The 26739-nt window shown below is 41.5% G+C and overlaps 1 protein-coding gene across 6 annotated transcripts in view; it reads left to right on the forward strand.

Annotated features, from left to right (window-relative positions):
• The window catches only part of ZFR2 (zinc finger RNA binding protein 2), an 89608-nt gene that overhangs the window by 27338 nt on the left and 35531 nt on the right, over positions 1–26739 (forward strand). For all 6 annotated transcript variants that reach the window (XM_075070825.1, XM_075070821.1, XM_032774560.2 and 3 more), the window contains 7 exons: positions 5002–5236; positions 5982–6096; positions 17298–17516; positions 17613–17905; positions 20290–20472; positions 22823–23054; positions 24034–24194. In XM_075070825.1, coding sequence (XP_074926926.1) covers positions 5002–5236; positions 5982–6096; positions 17298–17516; positions 17613–17905; positions 20290–20472; positions 22823–23054; positions 24034–24194 — 1438 coding nt within the window. The remainder of the gene's footprint in view (positions 1–5001; positions 5237–5981; positions 6097–17297; positions 17517–17612; positions 17906–20289; positions 20473–22822; positions 23055–24033; positions 24195–26739) is intronic.

A 26739-nucleotide genomic window follows, 5' to 3' on the forward strand; every position in this document is an offset into this window, starting at 1 on the left:
CCCTACGTCAGTGGGGAGCTGATAGGTATGGATATACCTTTACATATCCAGAAGCCAACAAGATGTGGTAGTTCATGTAAGGCACTCCCTATTATATAATGTTGTAAACTTATCCTGGCAAAAGAGCTTATGTTTTTAAAAAGGGCCCATACTTTGCAACATCACCTCCTTCCGCTACTTTGTATTAATTGTAAATGAATTTAATCTACTACTAACTTTCCTAATTCTATTGAGTGAATATGGCGTGTCGTCATGTGATTTAGTGCAACAGTCTACAGCTCAATTCCTGTTAAATGTTGCGTAAACATTTTAAAATATACATATAACCAATGTGACATTGCAGTTTTGACAAATAATTCAAGTAGGTCATACATGAATATTTCCCATGCAGAACGAGACTGAATTAGGAAAAACGGCATCCCTGTGTGAGTTGCTATCACGGAAGTTAGAGTGGAGTTTCGAGATCTCTTTCCCACCGAAGTGTCTGGTAAAACCCTTATCCAGCCTTCTCCCTTTCGCTCCTCTCCGCATCAGTCCCAGTTACTGCTCTCATCTCTCACTTCCAGAACGCATACTTCAGTTTAATGAGGAAGAATTTGCTTCCTTGCTAAGACTGTATAAAATTCCTCAGTTTTCACCACACCAGTTGACCAGTCCGGGATAGGAATGAAGGGTTATTATTGCTTGCATGTAATATGTCCCGTTATAGTGTTGCTGGTTGCGAAGTCCATTTGAGTTCTTGTCGTGTCAACTAACTGCTTTATACAGTGGTGGAACTTTTCATCGTGAATAGGATTCAAGCACTTTACCACAATATTAACAGTCCATTTCCAAAAAAAGGCACCCAACATCTTGGTTTGTGTGCCTGTATGTCGGCAACACTGACTGAAGAACAACTTTAACTTGAAATTGCAAGGAGATATTGTAAGTGTAGTACAATAGCTGAGTTGAATTGGATAGGATAACTATATATTTAAGGAACTTAAGATTTAGTGGGTATGCTTATGCAAAAGTATTCTAAGAGCTGGCAAAATCAGAATCCTAGGTAATCACATAGTAGCATTACGTTCGATTGTTGACTCGGATTGCTGCCACTTCATAGCGGTGCAGATATATTTTATGCTTAGGGAAAATTTTGGAACTGGGAAAATTTAATTGGGCTACAGTTCTGTTCTAATTTTATATAATTATACATTTGCCTTTCTGAGTTCTTGGTTGAAGATCGGTTTAATAATACGTTTATGTTAAGTTGTTTTCTAGTTCATTTCTTAGAACTGGGAAAACCTGCCTTTGAAAGGAGACTCAAAGAGCTTGCTTGTCTAGCCTAGCAAAAGAAGGCGCGGGGGATTATGCTTCTTTATATAATAATCAGGGATTAACATAGGGAGAGAGAGGAATTATATTAAGACTTAGTACCAATTAAACACAAGAACAATGGGATACAAACGACATTAGGAAGCTTTAGCGACTTGAATAGCGAAGGGTTCTAACGCATTCGAGAGGAGTGAATGCTCTGGAACGCTTCCGAGGAGTAGTGGGGGCAAAAACATACCTGCTTTAAGACACTAAGCTTTGATAATTGGAAGGGATGTATGATGAAGTTTATTTCGGCAATATTGATTTTGATTAGCAGCAGATAGTCTGCCCGTGGTCTGGTGAGGATTGGACTGGGATGGAGATCTGATTATGTGAGAATTCTTTCTGAGTGCTGGCGGTGAGTCTTGCCCACTAGCTCCAGGGTTTAGTATCGCCATATTTGGGTCGGAGGGGATTTTCCTCCAGGCGATTGCAAGGCCCTGGAGTTTTTTCGCCTTCCTCTGCCCATGGGGCACAGTCATGCTGGTGGAGTTTCTGCACTTGAGGTCTTCAACCCAATTTGTAAGGACTTCAAACTGGACATGACGTAGGTTTTAGAAGTGAAATGGGTAGGGTTCTGTGGCCTTGCTTTGGTGCAGGACAGGTCATACTAGATGATCATATTGTCCTTCTGACCTATGAGTCGAGTCTATCTCTTCACAGTTTATTGTGTGAGTGAAGGGAATCTACTGTTTGTATATGATGGATTTTACTACTGTGAGTAATACTAATCCCTACTTGCACGCCCTATCCATTCAGCTTTTGCTCCAAAAAAAAAAATATTGATTCAGTGTTTACACTAAATAGATTATCATTCTCTTTCCTGGTTGACTTTCCAGTCTTAGAACCTATTTTCTCCTCGTGTCTTCTCCTAGTTCATACCTATTTCATCAGCAAATGTCCTGCTCTAATGTTGCGATTAGTCCAACCATACTCTTTGGGAGCCCTACTTGTGATGTGCTACGCGTCAAAATGAGATGCCCATCATGCTTCCAATGAATTACACTACTACTAACAAAGCGCAAATAAACTGTCTCTGCTTTATTTGTCTTAACAAGGGGCATATACAAGCAAAGAATACATAACCTTTCAAAAACTATATTATTAGCCTTCTCCTATTTTAATAAACATTTAAAACTCATCCACAAGATAGATTTTAACAATGACCAATCTGTTGCATATTGATAACTCTTCCTTGTTTATGGAGACAATTCATTACATACTGTGTGAATTTTGGGAGGAGCTTTTTACATCATAGTTTTAATGTTGTTAATTTGCTCATTTTGTTGAAAAGCACCCCTTCATTTTTGTGGTGCTGGGTGATGCTTGATAACTCACACCATTGAGAGGGTGTTGATCACAGCATGCTTGTATCTTGTTCGTTTACATTATCTCTTTCTTTCAACATGAACACACAAATATAAAGTTAAAAAATTAACTACTCACCATGATACATTTTTGTCGTAACTGGAACTCTAGTGAAGAGGATATGTACGCAAATACATAAATCTCCCTATTTTTCCACACTGTAAGAACACTTTCAATGTACCACTTTCAAGTACCCAGACAGTCCTACAGGTATGCACTAGTTGGAGTGTGGTATGGGCAGGCCGGCGCGCTAGGTTTCTGAGTCAGGCGCCGGGACATTTGCCGCCCCGAGCGCGGTTCGCGCTCCGGCGGAGCTGCGCAGGCATGCCTCAGCAGCTGTCCACTGGGCCAACGCTCCGACCCCTGGAGCCGCCGGCGCCCCGGGCTGCGGGCGGACCCGCGGCGGCTCACCTGACCTGGGGAAGCCGCCGGCCACGGAGCCTGCGGACCGACGCGGCGGCTCCCTGACCCGGGTGCCCTGGCGCTTACCGCCGGCTGCGCGCTGACCCCGGGGACGCCCTAAGCTGCCGGGTTGCAGGCAGCTGCTGCCGCCGGCAGCTCAGACTACGCAGCGGCCGCTGCAACCATTTAAAAATTTGGGGGGGGGGGCACCGCTTTTTGGCGCCCCCAAATCTTGGCGCCCTAGGCAACCGCCTAGTTCGCCTAAATGGTTGCACCGGCCCTGTGTATGGGGGAGAAGAAGGCCATCCAGACTATTTAACATAAAACGGTAATATTGAATTCTAAATTCAGTGTGAAGAATATTCTGAATAAACATATGTAGCTCCCATTAATTTTAGTTTTAATGGACAAGTGTGATCTTGAGGCATTATAGTACCCAGACTTCCTTGGACTGGAAGTGCAGTGTGAGGAAAGATGGGCCAATGGCTGAAGTGCTAGCCTGTGCTATGGAATAACCAGTTTCAATTCTTTCACCTCAGACATCCTACGTCACGTGACCCTGGGCAAATCACTTGGTCTTCCGGTGCCTCAATTCCCTATTTGTAAAATGGGTGTAATAGAACTTCCATCCCTTTAAGGGTGTTGTGAGGATAAAAGCACGTTAAAGATTGTGAGGCCATGTAAGTATGTAAGATAGCATATTCGCATATTGCCTCTATAGTATTTCTCTTGAGCATCTTTCTGTGGCAGAAGCTTGGAGTGGCTGCTCCAGAAAGAGCCATATCTAGTTCACTTTTGTCAGAGAGAGAAATGTGGTGATGTTGCAGATGGAGAACCCTTCTCCAAAAACAGAAAGCGAGTGTCATGGGAAAAAAAGGTTGCCTGAATATGCGGTTTATCAATGACTAGATTAGGAACAAGTAGCACTGCTTTAAATTAAGTGAGGGAATTTTAAATAAATTACACTTGGAATTGAGTGCTTCAAAGAATTGCTGGTTCTGTTATTGTCTGTCTTAATGTACACTAAACTTAAATTACTGGGGTCTCCTGGCTTAAATGCTGTTGGCTGCACTGTCTTGGTCTTTAGAGATTGGTTAGCATTATCTGTTCTAAACCTGTATGATGGTGTGGTAGTAACATTTTTTCATGAGAGCCTGTGTATTTAAACAATTGTATAGCAGGATATAAAATGACAGTATTTAATATGTGCAGAAAAATGAGATTCATTGGAGAAATAATCAACGATGAAAAGTAAACTGAAGGAACCCAAATCCTGTCATCCTTGGACCAGATTATCAGATGGTTTACATTAATTAAGAATAATGACCTTTTGTTCTTAGCCTTACAGTTGGATGAAGTTCTGTGTACACCCTAAGTGTGTTAGAGGCAAGATATTTTTTCCCCATGTTATTTACCCTTGTACTCTAGTATGACGGTTGTGGTACGGATATGTAATTGGCCACAGAGCAAGATATATGTTGAATTGGAGGACTTGGAAGAAAGGGTTCAAAATAGCTTGTTCCTGGATCAAACCATGGGAATTACTATTCTAAAATCAGGGAAGTTAGAACTCTCCACTTTACCCCAATAAAGCTGCTAGTTGATAAATGATGGTGTCAGATTGTACACAAATATATTGTTAGTATCCTGCCTCTTTGCAGCCTTCCTTTCTTTATCTGAATTCCAGTTTTGATCATAGTATTGACTGAGTTTCAACATTGACTTTATTTTAGTATTAATCAAAGGATACTTACATACATACGTACTAGCTTGACTGATGAGATGAAAATGTGTCAGATTTTGTGTATGCAACTTATGCCCAGTTTAAAAACCTTGAGATGCTGTAGACTTTAAATTGTTTGTCTTGTCTTTCAGCACTCAACCTGTTACAGCTTATTCCCACCCAACCACTGTGGCAAGCTACACTGTTCAGCAAGCTCCTGGGGTGGCGCATACTGTGACGCCATCTTATGCTCCCACAGTGCAGGCTGCCAGGCCGGTTGCAACTGCTGCCTATGGAGCATACCAATCACATTCAGGACAGGACTATGGTTATGGAACTCGGCAGCAGGAACCTACCCCGCAGCCTACTACAACACCAAACTACCAGGTATCAATCCACTAAACCTTTTGGTGAAGCTTTAATTGTTAACTTATCTGAGCAACATTTGTCCACGTTAATTGCATCGTATAAAATTTTTGCCTGGGAAGCGGAAGGCGGCTGGTAATGTATGTGATTTTGGTTGTTTTTACTCCATATGTTTCCAATCTATAATTGAAAAGGGGACAAGGACTGTGTTTTAGGATACATTTGTACAGGCTCAATGGATTTCAATCCTTAACTGGGGTTTCCAGGCACCAAGATAATACAGATATTAATTATAAAATTAATATATTGGTATTAAGGGATTTCTTTCTGATAAATCCTTCAAGATATTGGACTTGCGGGCTTTAGTATATTTGATACCTTTTTGACTATACATAAAAGCACTACATTTATATATGTATCAGCAAATGCTGAGGGATCAAACCAAATTGCTAGAGAGCCAAAGCAGGTACAAATCTAAGAAAAACATAGCTTTAATTTCCTGAAGTCTAAGGACTATCAACTTTGAAACAAGAGCTGGAGAATGAAATCTGGGAGGCTTTTTGATTTTTTTTCTATTATAAACTAACTTGTTCTCCCCAGTTGACATGAACGAATGCATAATTTTTTTTTAGCAATTAATTGGACTCTACCAAAATGGCTATCAATTTGCTAAAGAATGCTTAATTTATCTATTAATTTTTGTAGCACTGGGCTGTGTGTTCATAATTTGGCTTCTTTTTTTGTTCTGTTGGAATTTCATATACAGGATGGTTACAGTTATGGACGATCTACATTAGCAAGCAGCTATGAGAGCAAACAGTACTACCCGCCAGTTGCTACTCAGCCTCAACACACTGCCACAGACTCTTACTACCAGTCAAGTGAGTGCTACAGGAACCCAGTGTTCACAACTTTAGTGTGTTATTTCAAAGTATGTACAGTACTGGGAGGTTCAAAATGTTAAAGGTTTATTGGCAGCAGGGTATCAGTTGCAGATAAAGTGTCAAAAGTAGCTTAATTAGACTATTCAGCAACTTGGGAAAATTCCTTAAATCTTCTCTTAAGGGTGTGACATTTTCATTTTTTCCAGTTAATTAAATGTCGTAACTTGAACACAAACGTTACTTCATACTGATGTTTAAAAAAAATATATTTGTAAGAATCTGAATGCACAAATATTTTCATACATATAAGAAAAAGAGAGCTGTCTACATATGACATGAACTGATAGAGTATAAATACAAATTACAGTGGTGACTTGAAACCAAGCTGGAAATACTGGTTCTTATAGAGGATTGGATTTGATAAGAATGTGAAAAATAACCTATAGTATTAAACTTTGGAAGATCATTCCTTTTATGGGTTAAGTACATCTACTCAAATTTCAGGTGAAAAATAATTTACTCAGAGCCCATGAGTAGTTAGAAAAAATCAAGCCCATTCCTCAAGCCTCTGAGCGTATTTACATATAGAAATATAATTAAATATAAAAAATATATAGCATGCCCTATTTGTAGAGAAAATTATAGTAGAAAATGTAGGGATAGTGTCACCTTTTTGTTGAGGACACAAAAAGCACAAAACTGACTCCCATGAATCTTTGCTTGCACAGACTTTGCTATGAACATAATGTCGATACTGGGTCAGACCGATGGTCGATCTATCCCAGTATCCTGTCGTCTGACAGTGGACAATGCCAGGTGCTTCAGAGGGAATGAACAGGCCAGGGTAATCATCAAGTGATCCATCCCCTGTCGCCCATTCCCAGCATCTGGCAAACAGAGGCTAGGGACGCTTCAGAACATGATTTTCATCCCTGCCCATCCTGACTGATGGTCTTATCCTCCACGAATTTGTCTAGTTCTTTTTTGAACCCTTGTATAGTCTTGTCCTTCACAACATCATCTCGCAAAGAGTTCCACAGGTTGACTGTGTGTTGGGTGAAGAAATACTTCATTTTATTTGTTTTAAACCTGCTGCCTATTAATTTCATTTGGTGACCCCTTGTTTTTGTGTTATGAGAAGGAGTAAATAACACTTCCTTTTTTACTTTCTCCACATAGATTCATAGACTCTAGGACTGGAAGGGACCTCGAGAGGTCATTGAGTCCAGTCCCTTGCCCTCATGACAGGACCAAATCCTGTCTAGTACTGTCTACGTTGGTCATGATTTTATAGACCTCAATCATATCCCCCCCTTTGTCATCTCTTCTCCAAGCTGAAAAGTCCCAGTCTCATTAATCTCTCCTCTTATGGAAGCTGTTCCATACCCCTAATCACTTTTGTTGCCTTTTTCCAATTCCAATTTATATTTTTTGAGATGGGGCAACCACATCTGTACATAGTATTCAAGATGTAGGTGTACCATGGATTTTATATAGAGGTAATATAAGATATTATCTCTTATCTGTCCCTTTCTGAGTGGTTTCTAACGTTGTTAGCTTTTTTGACTGCTGCTGCACATTGAGTGGGTATTTTCAAAGAACTATCCACAGTGACTCCAAGATCTTTCTTGCATGGTAATAGCTAATTTAGACCCCATCATTTTATATGTATAGTTGGGATTATGTTTTCCAATGTACATTACTTTGCATTTATCAACATTGAATTTCATCTGCCATTTTGTTGCCCTGTCACCCAGTTTTGTGAGATCCTTCTGTAACTCTTTGCAGTCAGCTATGGCCTTATCTATCTTGAATAGCTTTGTATCATCTGCAAATTTTGTCATCTTACTCTTTACTACTTTTTCCAGGTCATTTATGAATATGTTGAACAGTACTGGTCCCAGTACAAACTCCTGGAGGACACCACTGTTTACCTCTCCCTGTTCTGAAAACTGACCTTTTATTCCTACCCTTTCTTTTCCTATCAATTAAGCAGTTACTGATCCATGCGAGAACCTTCCATCTTATCCCATGACAATTTACTTTGCTTAAGAACCTTTGATGAGGGACCTTGTCAAAGGCTTTCTGAAAATCTAAGTACACCATATCCATTGGATCAGCCTTGTCCACATGTTTGTTTGACCCTCTCAGAGAATTCTGTGGATTGGTGAGATATGATTTCCGTTTACAAAAACCATGTTGACTCTTCCCCAACAAACTGTGTTCATCTATGTGTCCGATAATTCTGTTCTTTACTATAGTTTCAACCAATTTGCCTGGTACTGAAGTTGGGCTTACTGGTCTATAATTGACAGGGTTGCCTGTAGAGCCTTTTTTAAAAATTGGCATCACATTAGTTGTCCTCCAGTCATCTTACTCCTGGGCGAATTCTGTGCCACTGTATATGCACAGAATTTGTCCCCTGCAGATTTTTTTGCTTCCCCATAGAAAAATGACTTTGATGGGGAAGCAAAGGGAAGCAACAAGAGCAGTCATGAGACCCTCCCTAGCAGTATGTTTTGAGTGCCCAGGGCAGCCAGCAAAGAGGTAAATCACTGTGGGGTGGGGGCGGGACTGGGGAAGACCCAGCTGGTGGCTCCTACCCTGCGCTGGGCTCAGCTGCTAGTCAGGTAGACTAGGGAGGACGGGACTTCCTCTTCCCCTGCATGGCATCCGAGGCCGGGTCAGACTCACCCCCAGATTTATCCCCTGTCTGTAGAAAGCTCTGCAAACTCTCCCTCCCACACTTCCTGCACCCATCGCGCATCATCTGCAGGAGGAAGGTCTCGTTAGTACTGACACCCCTCCCCCCCACACACACACTTGGTAAGGCATCTCCCATCTTTTCATGTATATAGTGCTTACTTTATTTTTGACTCCATGCATCTGATGAAGTGGGTTTTAGCCAGTCGTGAACTGGAGCCGCTTTCTACCGGTTCGTGGGAACCAGTTGTTAAAAGGGCTTTTAAATTTAGCAAAAGCTCCAGCGGCTCCCTGCCCTTCCCCCAGCCCCAGCTCACCTCACTCAGCCTCTGCCTGCTCCCCTAAACGCTCCCCTGGCTTCTCCTCCCGCTGCCTGGCTTCCCGCGAATCAGCTGTTTGGGCGGGAAGCCTGGGGAGGGCTGAGAAGTAAGCAGTGGCTTTCCTCAGGTGAGCTAGGGCAGGGGGGCGGGGATGCGAGGAGGGCTCCAGGTGCTGCACAGCTCCGGCCCGACCCCGGCCAGCTGGGCGGCGCAGCTCCGGCCCGGGCCCGGGCCTGGGCCCCCACCTCCAGGCAGTGCAATAAGGGGGCAGGGGGCAAGGAGGGGGTGTTGGATAGAGGGTAGGGGAGTTGAGGGGTGGATTAGTGTCAGGGCGGTCAGAGGGCAGGGATCGGGGGATTGAATGGGGGCATGGGTCCCGGGGAGTGTAGTCAGGAAGGAGCAAGGGTTGGATGGGGTGGCGGGGGCGGGCAGTCAGGGGCATGGATTCCAGCGGCAGTCAGGGGACAGAGAGAAGGAGTGGTTGGATGGGGCAGAGGTCCCAGGGGGGCAGTCAGGGGACAGGGAAGGGGAGTGGATGGGACAGGGGTCCTGGGGGGGGCCTGTCAAGGAACTTGGGGGGTTGGATGGGGCAGGAGTCCCGGGGGGGTGGGTATGACCCCCTCGTGGGGTGAGGAGGAGGGAACCGGTTGTTAATATTTTGGCAGCTCATCACTGGTTTTAGCCCACGAAAGCTTGTGCCCAAATACATGTTAGTCTCCAAGGTGCCACAAGGACTCCTCATTGTTTTTGCTGGTACAGACTAACATGGCTACCACTCTGAAACATACCACAGTTGGTAGTTCTGCAATTTCACATTTGAGTTTCTTCAGAACTCTTGAGTGAATACTATCTGATCCTGGTAACTTACTAGGAATTAGGATTCACTTTAAAACCTGTGAATTCTAAATGTGTTTCATTTTTGTGACTGTATAGGTTCCCTCTAGTGGCCAAAATAATAGCTTTAAATTCCCATGGATAACTGAAGTCTCTTTAGCCCACTGGAATAAATCTGCATGATTCTGTTCATTTTTTGTTGTTATCATTCAAAAGTATTGAGTTCATCTCATGTTGAGAGCATACTGAATATTAAAAATTTGTTGCTGCTTTTCCCTTCAGGATCAAATTGAGTCACTATATTTTCAGCACTAGATTATCTTTCTGGTTCAGAATTTTTTCATATTTAAGTAAGCTAGTTAAACAGTTCTATTTAAAAAGCAAATCAAACACACCGTAATAAGCATTTTGTCATGAAGTTTTGCTCAAGGGTATTTTTTGGCTAGAGGCTTTTCAAGGTTTTTACAAATCCATAAAACACTTAAGGTTTTGGAACCAATTGCTATAGGTAAATGGACATAAGAAACTATTCACATTAAGTCCTGAAGTCCTTTCTCAGAAAAAATTTCTATTGAAGTTGATGAGAATTTTGCCTCATTATTCTGGAATGCTTAAGGCCTCAAAGTGGAGTGAAAATGAATACATGTAGGATGATGGTTAAATCCGGTATTTTAAGAACATAGGATTAGCCATAATGTATGAGAACGTTTGTCCCTCAAGTCTGATATTCTGCTTGTAGCAATGACTATTTGAAGCTTTAGAAGAAGGCAAAAAAATTATAAAACATCCAGCCAATTGCTTATATTCATGGTCATGAAGGGAGGATTTATTCTTGGCCTTTGCAGTGATCCTTGAATGTTGAAATTTGATTGTCCATATCTTAGTGTATGTAACTACAAATTATTATTGGTTATAAATTTTTCTAGATCCTGTTTAAATCCAGCTGCAATATTCAGTTCTCTGGCTTCTTGGAGTAATGAATTTTACAGGTTAACTACATGAAGAAGTGTTTCTCATATGTGGGTCCGTCGGTCAATCCAGAAGATTCACTGCTGGGTAGGTCTCTCCCACTCGTCCACAGAGGCAGCTGGCTCAGCTTTTTGGTGGCAAGAGGAGATTGTGATTACCAAATGCAATTGAGCTGCCACTGTACTCAGTGCTAGCTGTATTCTGAAGCACTTTGCTCTTCTTACCTTCTTGGTTGGCTTTTCCAGATTTACTCCCTCTGCTGGGAAGCCATCCTCATCTCTTGAACACTTCTGTCTCCTGCATTCTGTTTTTCCTTTGCTTTGCCGAAGTGGTGGTTGGGCCTCCAATGTGGTACTTCAGAGGAGCTTCTTGGCTGAGCTGGCCCTGCTTTTGCGCCAAAGAAATATTTTGGCTGCAGCAATTTCTCTTTATTGCTTGTTTTTCTCCTCTGCCTTGCTTCAGGGAAGATTCCTAGCAATGGTCTTCCTCTACCTTTACATCAGCACCACTGGGCAAGTCCTCCATTTTGTGATTTCTTTTCTCTCAACTTTATGGTTAGGAGAAGAGCAGATCCGGTAGCGAAAATGCAATCTAGTAGAATTCAGCCATTTCCAGCTTCCTGGGAGTGAGTGTGTGGGGCTCTGATGACAAGGGCCTCTCCAAATGACACTGCAAGCTATCTGTTAAAAGTATTACTGCCAAAAGGAGTAAATATGCTAGCAAGTCAACTCGGCAGTGTCTGGCCATCTACTTCCATTCTTCTGCCATCCTAGTACACTAAAGTTTTTCCTTCAAGGCCAAATTTTAATTCCATCAAAAACAACTTGTTATGACCAGGACTTGATGGCATAGGAATAATTTTTTTTAAATTGTTTTTTCATTCTGGAGGGAAAAAAGTCAGCATCCAATTATTTGAAAGCTACAATCTCTCCTGAACCTATAGGGATGAGTTAGATTTTCTATACCCCTTTTCTGGTCATTAGGGACCATTCTCAATTCAGAAAGAAGTAGTCACCAAATGTTGTTGTGTTCCCCATTCTTGGGTTAAGAGTTAAATGAAGATGAAAAGATGAGAGCCCTTAATCCCTTTCATCCAAAACAGAATAGCCATCTTTCCTCTTCACCACCATTGCCAAAGAGGAAAGATGGAATGAAGGCAAAATCCAGAAAATCTTAGTAGTTTAGAATTGCTTCTTTTTTTAAGCAAACGTGAACTCCGTGACTTGGATGCCAGATGACTCTTGACCGGGATGACTTAGACAACTTCTAAAGTGCAGTTCTACTCTGACATTGAGTGTCTGTGTTATGTGCACTCTGTTGGATTCCACGTTTGTGTCGTTGATTATCATATTTTCTCAGTTTAAAAAGGAAAAAATACTGTGTGATTGACTATCAGCTCTGCAAACTCAGCCTGGACTCTTGGCATATCTAGATGGGTTATTTTTTCCCTTTGTGCATCATTGACCCTAATATATATATATATAAGGCCATATTCTGCTCTCAGACATGTGCAACTTTATTAGCCTATGTGAAATGTGCAGGAAGGGCTGTTACAAAATATTATTTCTAAACTGGATAAATTTGATATGGAGACACACTAAACATGGAACTGCATGGTGAAATTTTTAGCCACTTGTCAGAATAGAACTGCATTTAAGAGGACAACTTGCACTGTGCAGGTAATGCTGACCAAGCATTCTTGTCTCAAAAGTGCACTCTAGATGAGGAAATCAAAGGATAATGCAGTATTCACTAGTGTCTTCAGAAAATCTTGATTCAGGACTTCACCTGCCAAGAGGTGCCTCAGCAAGACTTATCTTAAACTCTACAAACTCTAGGAAGGCACATGATCAGATTACAGCTTCTTGGCCCTGGCACATAATTTTAGAAAGAGACTCCATTCATACTGCTGGTATTAAGGCCTCTAAATTTAAAAAAAAAAAAAAAAAAAAAAAGCTAAAGTGAAGAGTAAGAGTTGCCTCAAGCTTCAATGACTTATTGTTCAAGAATTCTCTGTCATGGATAAAAAGCTGCCTTTGCTTTGAGAGATCTGTCCAAAATAACCAAGAGCTTTTGTTGAGTTATAATGCTTGCTGTGACAGGTTTTTTTTCTGACAGATCACTTCTCTGCAGTGCTATAGCAAGAAGAAATTTGTAGGTTAGAATGCTTTCCATTGATTTGACTGCTAGCTCAAATCTCACCCAGCTTCATTTGATCTTTATTTGGAGGTTCCTGAGAAAGCTTTAACAACTCTTCAAAATTGAGCGGTCTCTTCATAACAGCAAGATCATTGGGAGTCATTTTTTAAAATACTGATGTCAATCCTGATATCAATCTCTGTATTTGTTAGCGCCTGGTCTCAAGTCCTCGTCTTGAAGCCAGGTCCAGTGGGTTCTTGGAAAGCAGCCTTGGCCATCACATCAAATCCAACTCATCCAATTAACAGGGAATTCACAGACTTGGGTGGGCCAGCTTCCAGGGTTCTGCTTCCGGACTGGCCACATGATCTTGACTCTAGCTGGTGACTATATATATGAACTTCTTGCTTCCTTTGTGCCCTTGTTGGAGCATCAAACCATTGCCCACTAGTTGCTACTTGGACCCTGTTTGAATCTGTCTTATTGCCCCCATCTCATCCTGTGTTGTTGCCTTGTCTGACTCCACCTGCTACTACACTGTACATTTCCCTTGGATTGGATATCCTGGATATTGGACCTCTTGCATGAACTCTGACCACTGACCTGGATGGACATTACAGTATTTATAACCAGCTCTTAGTTTTCTTCATGCCTTCAGACATGGGAAATACATATGCAGTTCCTCAATGAGGATGTCCTGGGATCCTTTCAGGAACAGGGCTTCTCAGAGTCTCTTTAATCTATGCCAGCTCATGGCCTTTCACTGTTTTGGAGGATTCCTAAAGATGTTTTGGTGGCTAGGTTGATACAGCTCATGACAAATAGGGACTAGAGGTGATAAGTGAAGGATATCTGATAGAGTTTCAGCAAAACCCTCCTTTTTTTCTCTTTTTCTTCACTGCAAATTGAACTAAAAAATTAGCAGTGCAACAATGAATTCAGAACTTAGAAAACTAAAAGCAGTAGCTCCAGTCCCTCTCCAAGAACAACGTTCAAGAAACTGTTCCAGAGTTGTGTTGTCAAAACAAACCAGAGGCTTTTGCTGGATCTCTCTCTCTCTCCTCTGAATTAGGAAAACAAGACTCTGAATGGAACTTTTTTAAATCCAGAAACAAGATGCCAATCATTGCCTATCTCCATTTTCCCATCCAAACAATTTTCTCAAATCTCATGGTATTTGTAATGTCCAAATTATGAGATACAGATTTATCATTAACTTGACAATCTCTCAAGAAACAAAATAGTTCAAAATGCAGAAAGGCTTGTATTGAACTTGGTAAGTCTTATAACTTCTATGGCAGTATGGTTTTACTATCTATCCCAAAAACTCATGGAATTCTCTCACGGAAGAAGGTATCTCTCATCCTTCAGCACTGTTGTCTTACCCATGGACAAATTTCAGTATAGCTTTATGACAGATCATGAAAAATGATGGTATGGACCATAACTGACTGGATTCTTAGTCCCTTTGTAGAAACTGCTTAATGGGAAATTATGTACCTCTGACCTCTGTAAGCGCTCCTCTGGCAGAACTGGAACTTCCAGCTACATAACTGGATCATGTGTTGACACTCCCATGAAAATGGTAGTTCTGGTGTTGGGAAAGTTCCTGGAAGGCAAACCTCATTCAAAGCCACACCAGCTCAAGATGATGAAAATGCCTGTCAAGTTGGGGTGCCCAAGAGAGATGTGAACCTTCGTACTGCAAATGTTCAAAAAGAGAGACTATTCTAAACATAACTGTCTAAAACTCAAAGCAGTTTCAGTTACTTGAAATAATGCCTAGTTCTAGTAGAGTGATGATGATAATAGGGAGAGCTGTGGGTATATGCACCAGCAGGAAGGTACCAAAAGTTGTTGTTAAAGGACACAAACAATGAAACTTATCACAGCTAGCAATCAAAACAACTTCCATCAAAAAAGTTAAACCATCAAGCCATCTGGCTAACCCATCGACTGCTCCACACTTGGATCTGTGTCTCTCAGACAGATAAGACCACTAAGATCTTGTCAAAGCACCTGAGAGGCTCTTGCCACATGGACACCACCTTCATCTCATGGAGTGGCCAACTCCTATATACCATACCTCCTAACCAAAGGTGCCAGGAAAAGTCAAAGCAATAATGGTTCTTAAAATCACTTTTTGGCCCTGAGGGTTTTGGTTTCTTTACTGGATGCAGAGAACCACCCCAGCTTTCCAACCTCTCTCCTCTGTCCAGATCTTTTGAGTCTGGAATGTTTGGAATCTGAGATTAGTTATCTAGGAAGAACTTTACCTTCTGCTCTTATCAAGGTATATTGAACGTATTTTCACATTTAGTGTAGACTGTGCACTATGGATGTAACACCACTGTCCTGTGTGGGTTATTGGAAGCAGGGATTGAACTTGGATATCTGGGTCTTGTTGTGCGAGACTTTACTGTTTGAGCTAAAAAGATTGTGTTAATGTCCAAGGCTGTAGTAGGGTTATCCACCTCTATGTAACCTAGCCACCACTAGATGGGGACAGAGCACCATGCCAAGTGCGTGTGGGTTACACAGACAGCCTCGGGCACCTTCCAGTTCAGCCATATTAGAGTTCCTTATGGTCAGATTCAAGTAAGGCTTAAGCCCTATTTTCCTGTCCATTCCACTTTTAACTTCCTTCCTGAAGACAGACATCTTAGTGCTAACAGTAATGTTCCCCATTGTTATGTGACATATTCCTGAAAAGCTGTATCTATTTCCAAGAGTGTCATATATTTTAAATCTGGAATTTATTCTTAGTTCTACAAGCTACAACAAAACCATCTCTAAACCCTTATCCAAATGGTTTTTTTATATACAATTCCTCAAAACAGCTTTATTTATGTATCCTGTCTCAGCAGATCAAATTTCACTGTTTGGGAGCATTATCTGTCTGAGCAGTATCTGCATATTTTTCCAAACAAAATGGTCTTCAGACCTGCTACAAATGTTGTGCCCATAGGTAATTTGTTTTTCTAGCTCAGAGACTACCAGCCTTTCATTCATTTTTTTTGTCCCAGACCAATTCATGCTGCAGTTGAAATTGCTGCATACCTTACATGTTTGGAGCACTCCAAAATATTACTCGGGTAGAGCCAAATCATAGAGGTCAGATGCATTGTTTGTCATATAAGGCACCTACAAGATAGGCAAGGAAACCTCAAAGGCTACAATTTCCATATGGGTCAGACTGGCAATGAAGCAAGGGTACCTCACACCTAGTAAAGATTCTTTCAAAGGATTCTTGATGCACACGACAAGGCTGAGCTCCTCTTCCTGGACAGAAAGCAATGGTGCTTTGAAGCAGGAAACTTGCAAGGCAACTACATGGTCTGTGTGTTTTTCCAACCAGCACTGCAAAGTTTCACGTCCGTGGATACAGCCTTCAGCCATAGGGTTCAACAAGTTGCGTTTGATATTTTAAGAGCTTAATACAAGAATTTTAGTGCATGTGGTGTTCCCTGCCTTCCTTTTGGCCATTATCTTGTTTCTGGCAACTTTCATTACTTTACTGCCTGCTAGATCCCAGCAGTGAGTCTTCTGGATAGCTGGATTGTCCTTATGAATGAGAGAAGAAGAATTTTGGTTTCTCATAGTGGGGACATCCACCAATCCAGAGGAACCCTTCCTAGGTCTAGTTTTTAAAATATGAATTCTTTTTATAATCCTCTACTGTTTTAAGAAGAGCGTGTGTCTTATTTGGTGCATTAAAAATATCTCTTTCCAGTTTTAACCAATTTGTATGAAAGCTTGAGAATAGATCTTCAGGGGTGTCTCCTGTCCTGCAACTGGTTATTGGAGTCTCCCTTTTACACCTGAAATCAGAGCCAGCTATCTCCAGGGATGAGTGGGTGGAACCTACCCAGCTGTGAGTTCCACTCCTGAGAAACCAAATTTACAGGTAAGGGAAAAAAAAAAAATCTCCCCTCATTTATTGTACTTTTTAAAATTGCCTGCTATTAATCTGAGTGACCTCATGCTTTTTTATTATGAAAGAATGGAAAAGGGAAGGACTGATCGATTATTCATCTGTATCTTTCACTTCTTTCCAGGCTAATATGTTTTGCAGTCTCTCATCATACAAATTGTACCCAATTGCTAAACATCTCCAGAGTCTTGTTTAGCAAATATCTATTATTAGTAAAGAGAGATGACTGTAATAGCTTAGAAGCACATGTATCTGTCTTCAGTTTTGCAAGAGGATGAGCTTGTGTGTTTGCTTTCTAGGCTCCAAAGGTGGCTACAGTCAATCTAGTGGTATTTATAGTCAGAGCCAGCCACAGAGACAGGTGACTACAATTAAGCCAGTTCAAACAGTGAGTGCCACATCTTCAAGCTACAATGCCTACCCAACAGTAACAACTGTTCAGCAGAATGCATCTGCCTCCTCCATCACCTCATACACCCCCTCCTCTTCATACAACTCCACTTCTGCATCATACTCTGGTAAGGAGGTAGCTGTCATGCAGGTGTTGCACTGTAATTCTCTTTGTTTAGACTATAACCCTCATAAAATTGCTCCCTTTTCTTTCTGCCTGCTAGGGTCAAATTACTCCAGTTATGATGCCACAGCATACACAGCACCTAGCACTTACTATCAACCGCCTCAGCAGCCCCAGGCCCAGCATCAGCAGCCACCACCCCTCCCACAGCAGCCGAAATCTACGAGCTCTTCTTCATGGAGCAGCACAGGGAACAGCACCACCACCAACTCTAGCAACAGCTTCAACAAAAAACCACCTTTTCAAAACAAACAGCTGAAACCCAAAGGGCCCCCTAAACAGCCTCAGCTTCACTACTGTGATATCTGCAAGATCAGCTGTGCTGGTCCACAGGTTAGCAATCCCCTTTACCCATGTGTCCACTCTATATAACCTGCACTTCCTCCCCAGTCATGTAGTTCAGCAGATGATGTCCTATTGATCTGCATTATGTCCTCTTCAGTGACTTAATGGAAACATCTCAGAAAATAGATGTAACCAATCCCCCCACTATTACAGGATGTAATGTTGTGATTCACAAGCTTTATCCAAGTGTCTGGTTCTTTGCTCGAAGTACTGTGAGTTTGGAGGCAAGCGCTGTAGCTCTCCAAGCACTAGATGTACAGATTCTACTTTTCTGTGGATTTTCATTAATCCTCACATTGTAAGTAGTTAATCAGGATAATTTTGCTACAACTGCCAGAAATAAACAGTGAAAATATCCTAGGCCCAACTACTATTGACAGTTCCAATAAAGATCAAAACAGTCCTTACCCCTGTCCCCTGGGCTGCCTGGCCGCCTTTCCACAGCCATTTCCCAGGCTGCTGCTGCCTCCTGCCTGCTGCACCTCTGCTCATAGGCAGCTGGCCTAGTCTCCCTGACCTTAGTTTGTACTTTTTCAGTTTGGCATTATGGAGCTTTCTAGTGGCTGAATGCTGGACTGGATAACATATTGCCCTCCGTTGGTTAGCTCCTTTCCCCGCAGCTCAGTCAAGGTGTGAGGAAAGATAATTAATAATGAGCTAGCAGGTTCTCTAAGACTTAACCCTATATAGTGGAAAGTAAATTTGGAAAAAGCTATTGACCAAGAAAGTGTTTCAGGTTTTTATAAACACAGATTTTATTAGACATGTGTTAATTAGATATTCCTGTGTAAATGCCTGACTTTTTTTAAAGCCATAATGTCCCTCTGCACTGTTTGTTGTTCTCACTCATTGTATCTTGTCTCAAATTTAGATTTAGCTACTTGATGTAGGGACCTTATTTTTGTGTGTTTACTGTCAGACACCTACTGCATTCTTGGGGTGCTATTTTAAAAACAAAAAAGAATAATAGGTTTGAATATAAATCTGAAGTGGTGTTTGTCTGCCTTTGTTCTTGGAATCCTCTGCTTAGCTAGAGCATGTAGCATTTAACTGAAGAAGCAGCCAGGGTCATTTGGGAGAGAAATTGTGTCTTATAAGCTGTCCTACAAGGTTTCAACAAGAGCAATCCTAAGAAAAACCATATAGACTTCTGTGGTGGTGTTCTTCTCTTATGGTGACAGTAAAATGTAGCATATCAACAGTCAGAGTGTCCAGCTCTGAAAGCGTGGGAGTTTCTTACACAGCTCAGAGATGCTGCAGTGTAATAGTAATATTCTGTCCACTGCTTCTAATTGAATAAAAATGAAGCTAATTATTAAATATTTCTATCATAGCATTGCCTAAATCAGGATTGGGCCCCAATGTTTTAGGTGCTGTATAAATACAAAGGAAGTTGTCCCTGCTCCAAAATGCTCAGTCTAAAAGCATCTTAAATCCAGTAAAAGGAGCTGCCATTTTAACATAATATTATTTATAATTATTATTATTATCATCATCAATAATTGCATTTCTCATGGCTTGATTACATCTTGCCCTTGGGATGAATGAGAAAATCTGAGCTCTTTAGAGTTTTGTATAGGAAGCTAATTCTTTTAGATTGGCTAATATAGTGTTTAGTACTACTTTAAAGCTAGCATTGCAAAATTCTGTTTGTCCATTCACCTGGGTCAAACTGTAATTCTTTTTTTAGTGGGTAAGTAAAATATTGGCGTTCCACTTCCCTACCTCCCATTATCATGATGATGATAAAGGGCAGGTGAGTAGATTTGTTCCTGGCTTGGTAACATTTCATGACCATCCTGTAGGAATGCCATTGTTAAACTCATAATTATATATATATTAGTTACTTTTATAATAATTATGATCAGCTCTGTTGTCTCTTAATTCCAATGGTGACATGTATTCTCTGTCTGCTTCCTACCAAGACCAATCAAATATCAATAAAATAATTCCCTCTTTGAGAGACCAGTTTACCCATTGTATAGTGATAATGAAATGTGCCAGACACTTCTAAAAACTGGTACTAAAAATACTTCAACCATTCTTCCTATTGTCCTGAAAATATTGCAGTTATCTAAGCCTAAATGGGTTTTGTAGTTGGACACTGTCTTCTGGACGAAGTAAAGCACTATATATATAATATAAAGAATCTGTTTGCTTCACCTGCCTGGGAATGCCTCTAGATATTGCCGCTGTGAGTGATGTTAATGAATGGGACACTCCACAAAAAGGCTTTGAGTTGCACACATTTGTACCCTTAAAACTAGACAGATTATGACCTGTCTTGGCAGATGAATTGTTCCAAGGAAATGCTGGGATTATATCAGTGTTACATTCTAAGCAGCAATATGGATTTCCCTGTTTTACTGCAGACTTACCGGGAGCACTTGGAAGGACAAAAGCACAAAAAGAAGGAGGCAGCTCAGAAGACAGGTAACCTGGCAAACTGTGGCCCTCGTGGGGTGCAGACTCAGCTTCGATGCGAGCTCTGTGATGTCTCCTGCACAGGAGCAGATGCATATGCAGCACATATCCGGGGAGCGAAGCATCAGAAGGTATGAGAGCTCAACGGGACCATGGACATTTCATGCAGATATATAGAGTGAAATATCTGATTACAGAGGATGTTGGTTTTCTAAAAATGTTCACAGTAGCTCACGGATATCCAGGGAACACTTCTGATGAAGTAGAAATATATCCAACACTTCAAGATTTGATTGCAGTGGACGACTGCTTGATCACAAAAGACTACAGCACCAGGTTGCTTCAACACTAAGAAGTGTACTTGGTACTGTAATACCAGAAACTCAGCTATCATAGAACCAGGGGACTGGAAGGGACCTTGCAAGATCATCTAGTCCAGTCCCCTGGACTCATGACAGCACTAAGTATTATCTAGACCATCGCTGACAGGTGTTTGGAGATTTCACAACCTTCCTTGGCAATTTTTTCCAGTGCTTAACCACCCTGACAGGAAGTTTTTCCTAATGTCCAACCTAAACAGGGGGTTGAACTAGATGATCTCCTGAGGTCTCTTCCAACCCTAATCTTCTATGATTCTAAACCACCCTTGCTGCATGCAGTTTAAGCTGATTGCTTCTTGTCGCATCCTAAGAGGTTAAGGAGAATAATTTTTCGCCCTCCTCTTTGTAACAACCTTTTCTGTACTTGAAAACTATTATCATGTCCCCTCCGTCTTCTCTTCCACAGACTGAAGAAACCCAATTTTTTCAATCTTCCCTCATAGCTCATGTTTTCTAGACCTTTAATCATTTTAGTTGCTCTTCTCTGAACTTTCTCCAATTTGTCCACATCTTTCGTGAAATGTGGTGGCTAGAACTGGACACACTACTCTAGTTGAGGCCTAATCAGCATGGAATAGAGTGGAAAAATTACTTCTCATTGTCTTGCTTACAACGTTCCTGCTAATATATCTCAAAATGATGTTTGCTTTTTTTGCAACAGTGTTCCATGTTGACTCCTAGTTAGCTTGTGGTCCACTATGACAACCAGATCTATTTCTGCAGTACTCCTTCCTAGACAGTCATTTCCCATTTTTGTATGCGTGCAACTGATTGTTCCTTCCTAAGTGGAGTACTTTGCATTTGTCCTTATTGAATTTCATCATCTTTTCTTAGACCATTTCTCCAGTTTGTCCAGATCATTTTGAATTTTAATCTTATCCTAAAAAGCACTTGCAACCTCTTCCAGATTTGTATTGTCCACAAACTTTATAAGTGTACTCTGTATGCCATTATCTAAATCATTGATGAAGATATTGAACAGAACTGGACCAGAACTGATCCCTGCAGGATCCCACTTGATATGCCCTTCCAGCTTGCCTGAGAACCACTGATAACTACTCTCTGGGAACAGTTATCCAACCAGTTATGCACCCACCTTATCGTAGCTCTACATAGGATGTATTTCCCTAGTTTGTTTGAGAGAAACTTGTGCAAGACCGTATCAAAAGCCTTACTAAAATCAAGATATACCACATCCACGTTGATTGTTATTTATCACCTTATTTTCTAGGTGTTCAGAAATTGATTGCTTAATTATTTGCTTCATTATCTTTCTTGGGTATTGAAGTTAAACTGACTGGTCCATAGTTCCCTGTGTTGTCCTTAAGAACATAAGAACGGCCATATTGGGTCAGACCAAAGGTCCATCTAGCCCAGTATCCTGTCTTCCAGCAGTGGCCAATGCCAGTTGCCCCAGAGGGAATGAACAGAACAAATGATCAAGTGATCCATTCCCTGTCGCTCATTCCCAGCCTTTGGCAAACAGAGGCTAGAGACACCCATCCTCTTTCTTCTTTCTCTCTGCTCCCTAGGAATGGTGACAGGCTTTTTGGTGCAACTCACTCTTAATGCAATTTGTTTTTCCTCTCCGTGAAATGATCTCTTTTGACGATATGTTTTCTAGTTGTAATTCCGCTGGGAAGAAGGGGCGAGATTGTTTTTCATTCTTGGAAGTTTCTTGTTAAAGTCTCTGCGTTGAGACATTTCCCAACAACAGTTCTCCCTGATCAATTGCAAGTTCTGTAGTCTGTTCAGAAAAGACCTGGCAGTTGAGGCGCTAATATCTGTTATGCTCTGCCATTCTATAGGAGTGCATACCACCTGGTGGGAAAATAGTTTTTAAATATTTTGCTATGGAGTACTGCTCTAACTTTCAGGACCTCCTACAAAATTGTAGATCTATTATAAATATATTGCAATGGAGCAATTCATCTAAAGTGTGTTTTGTGGTGTCACTTTATTTTATTATATATTTTTATTGGGTGTGGAAATTACCCCGGTCTTTGTGTAAATTTATACACTTTACCAGGAAAAGTTTGATAGTATTGCTGTTAACTTCGGTCCCCTTTTACTTTTCATATGACCACTCCATGTATTTCAGGTTGTTAAATTGCATACTAAATTGGGGAAGCCCATCCCTTCAGTAGAGCCTGTAGTAGTGAACTCTGGTCCAGGCCCTACCATCGCTGCAGCAAGTAAGCCAGCTGCCCATGCCCCTGCAGCAGCATCTGTTACACCAACAAAACCAGCAGTTATAGCAACTAAAAGTGCAAGCAACATAAGCAAGCCAGTGCCAGTGAAGAAACCTATTGCATCCAAGATAACATTTTCAGGTATGTCTCCTTAAAATCCATTTTTAACTGTCTTTGTTTTTGATGTATTGTCTAAAATCTATCACCTCATATAGGAATGACAATTTGTTTAAAATGTATGATTCTTCCAAATGTTTGCAGGTGGGGCCTTTTCATCTTCCCATCATTGTCCAGGAAAACCGACTAAGGAAAAGTAATTGTACATCGAGCTCCTTAAATGACTCTGAAAAAGGTTTTTTATTTTTCAGCCCCTTGACTTCTAAAATCTAAAACTGCTTTTATCTTCTCCCTCTGCTTCCAAAAGTGTTCCAGAACCAGAACAGAGATTTTTGTGTGTTTCTGTACAAATGTGATGGCTTCCACATTTGCTTATTTTTTAATTTTGAACCCTGCTGTGAGGAAATAGAGGGAGGGCTTTCTGTCTGAAAGTTGCATTGCCTGGCTGTAGTATTTTAGCAGAATATCAAACACTGGCAATTATATGTTGAAATCTGTAGAAATACTTTTTAATCTTGACATTAAACTGATTTTTTTATCTCACCATTGAGCCTTTACCTCTCTATATTTTTATATATTTAACTTAACCTTTAAGAACTTCATTATCTTTATAATAGTCTAGTCTGCTCATTCATAGTAGATATTTGTTTTAAACTTAACTATACATCATAAGAAAGTGAAGACTTGTAGTCTGAATGGAAGGCTGATAAGAAAAACTTCCACTTAACTATCAATGTCTAACTTTTCATTATTACTATAGATGTGTTTTTTTTGGTGTCATAGAAATTGTATAGTGGAGCCATAAATCTTATCCAGCTGTATTTTTGGTAGCTGCCATAATGACAAAAAACCCCTACAGGACTAGCCAAGGGATATTGTCATTTGGCATTATAAACAGAAATTAACAATGACATGATGACTTTGTAATACAGGTGCTGATAATGGGGATAAGGATACAGATTGTAAGAAACCAGCTTGGTTATTAATCCAGCTCTCTATTCAGGGACTAATAAACTTCAGGCAGCAAGCATCAAATTGGAGGAAGTGAAGGTGATGCAATCAAAATCAGAGCTACAAAATGAACAGTCCACACATGATGGCTCTGGGGATGGTCCAGGGAGTTTACTTGACGTACAACCTGTGGGACATGACTATGTGGAGGAGGTAATGCTTGATCACTTTTTTCCACAAATCACTCACAATTACAGCTGTATAATGTCAGGTTTTGACGTTCAAATATACTTAAAGCATGTACAAGGGCTCTACCAAATTCATGGGCATGAAAAACGCATCACGGACCATGACATCTGGTCTCCTCCTCCTTCACCCCCCCCCCCCCAAGTGCAACCTGGTCTTGTGTGCTTTTGCCCTATATACCAGCAATTCTCAAACTTTAGCGACCCAAGGACCCCCATTTTGATTTAAAATTTTTTGCAGACCCCCAAGCCTGCTGCTCAACCCCAGGTTTCCATCCCCCACTCCACCCTTTCTTCCAAGGTATCACTTCTGTCCCATCTTTTCCCACCCCCGCTCCACCCCTGCCTCATCTCTTCCCCGCTTCTTTCCACCCCTCCCCCAAATATGCCCATCCCTGCTCCTCCCCTCCCCCCCCCATGCTACCTGCAAACCGGGGAGCAACCATCCTGTGGCATGCAGGAGGCGCTGGGTGTGGGAGGAGTTGATCATCGGGGCCCGTGGACCCCCTGGAGTGCCCATGCGGACCCCAGTTTGAGAAATGCTGCCCTACTACTAGATTTCACAGGGGAGACCTGTGTTTTTAAATTGGGGTCCTGACCCAAAAGGGAGTTGCAGGGGGATCACAAGGTTATTTTATCAGATGGGTATCCGTGTTAGTCTGGATCTGTAAAAAGCAACGAGTCCCATGCATCTGACTAAGTGGGTATTCACCCACGAAAGCTTATGCTCCAGTACATCTGTTAGTCTTTAAGGTGCCACAGGGCTCATTGTTGCTTTTTAAGCTTATTTTAGGGGGGTTGCGGTGTTGTCACCTTCACTTGTGCTCCAGACTCCAGAGCTGGGCAGCCGGAGAGCAGTGGCTGCAGGCCAGGAGCCAGCACTGAATGCAGAGCTGCCACCAGCAGCAGCGCAGAAGTAAGGATGGCATGGTATGGTATTGCCACCCTTACTTCTAAGCTCCCGCCTTCAGAACTGGGTGGTCAGACAGTGCCGGCTGAGGGCTCAGCTCTGCAGTGGTAAGAGTAGCAGTACCGCAACTCCCTTCTACAGTAGCCTTGTGACCACCCCATCCACGCAGCTACTCTCCCCCCCCTCAAAAAAAAAAACCACAAAAACCCAAAACACCTCCTTTTGGGGTCAGGACTCTCTACAATTATGACACTGTGAAATTTCAGATTTGAATAGCTGATATCATCATAAAATTTATGATTTTTAAAACCCTATGACTGTGAAATTGACCAAAATGGGTCATGAATTTGTTAGGTCCATATTTGCATATTTTCAACACTGAGCACCCTGAGAAAAATCATCTAGCTCAGTGGCTGGCAGCCTTTGGCACACGACCCATCAGGATAATCTGCTGGTGGGCCACGAGGCATTTTGTTTAGGTTGATCATCCACAGACACGGCCCCCCACATCTGCCAGTGGCCATGGTTTGCTGTTCCTTGCGGCTGCAGGGGGCTCTGCCTGTGGCCTGTTCGACATAAACAAAATGTCTCAAGGCCCGCCAGCGGATTACCCTGATCGGCAGCATGCCAGAGGATCTAGCTGCTGGCTTCATTCTGTGCCCTCATTTCATCTGCTGTTGAATTACTGTCACCCAATTTTCACACCTACATTTGAGCACCCAAATGGAGGATTTAGACAGCTTACTTAAGGAGCCCTTGTTTGAGAACTTTGTCTCTGCCCTGCCTTTGTACAGTTCATGAGGCTGTGCCAAATATCAAAATTATTTGGTTATGTTAAACTACTAATGTTTTAATTAGTCTTTAAAATGTTCCCTTGCTCTTGAATCCCCAGTTCTGTAGAATTAGATTGGAAATCAAGATTAAATTTCATCTGTATCACTTCCAGCGAAATTTTGTTTACTTCAGTGTTGTCCTGTTTCCCATCCTTGGTAAGATTATAAACAAATAGAGGACGAACAGCAAACAGTTTTTAAAGTTTAAGACTCATTTATGCCTGAAACCACGCCACCATGAGCTGTTACATGGTTGAGAATCACGAGCTAACAAAGGTTGGGAACATCTTGATGCTGCAAGAAGTGGTGGTGGTAGTCCTGAGTCAGTAGATGATGCTCTTTACTTTGAGTCATTACTGCAGTAAAATCCTAACATGGTGCTAAGGTGTTTTGTGCAGCTGGAGAGCCTGTATTTCAGATGAGCCATAAAACTGAGATCCTGACCATGTGTGTTCATGAAAGTTGTCATGGTGCTTTTCGTAGGTGTTAATCCTAATGTTCAGGTTACATTTCTTTATACATGTGCTTATTCTGGCCCTCCCTACATTTCTTCTACAGTTTAAATTGGATATTGTATCTTCTCTTCTGGTCCTAAACAGCTATGCAGTGTCACTGTGAGCTATTAAATAGATGCTGTGTCTCACCCGAGAGATGACTGAATTTTAGTAATGGATAAATGCATATACTTTTAAGTTTGTGAAGTGCCTTAGGCTCTACTGGGATGTAAGGCTCTTTTTAAATGCAAGATAATTTTGTTGTTGCAACAAATA

The sequence above is a fragment of the Chelonoidis abingdonii genome, chromosome 11, assembly GCF_003597395.2.
Source record: "Chelonoidis abingdonii isolate Lonesome George chromosome 11, CheloAbing_2.0, whole genome shotgun sequence".
In the NCBI taxonomy this organism is placed as follows: Eukaryota; Metazoa; Chordata; order Testudines; family Testudinidae; genus Chelonoidis; species Chelonoidis abingdonii.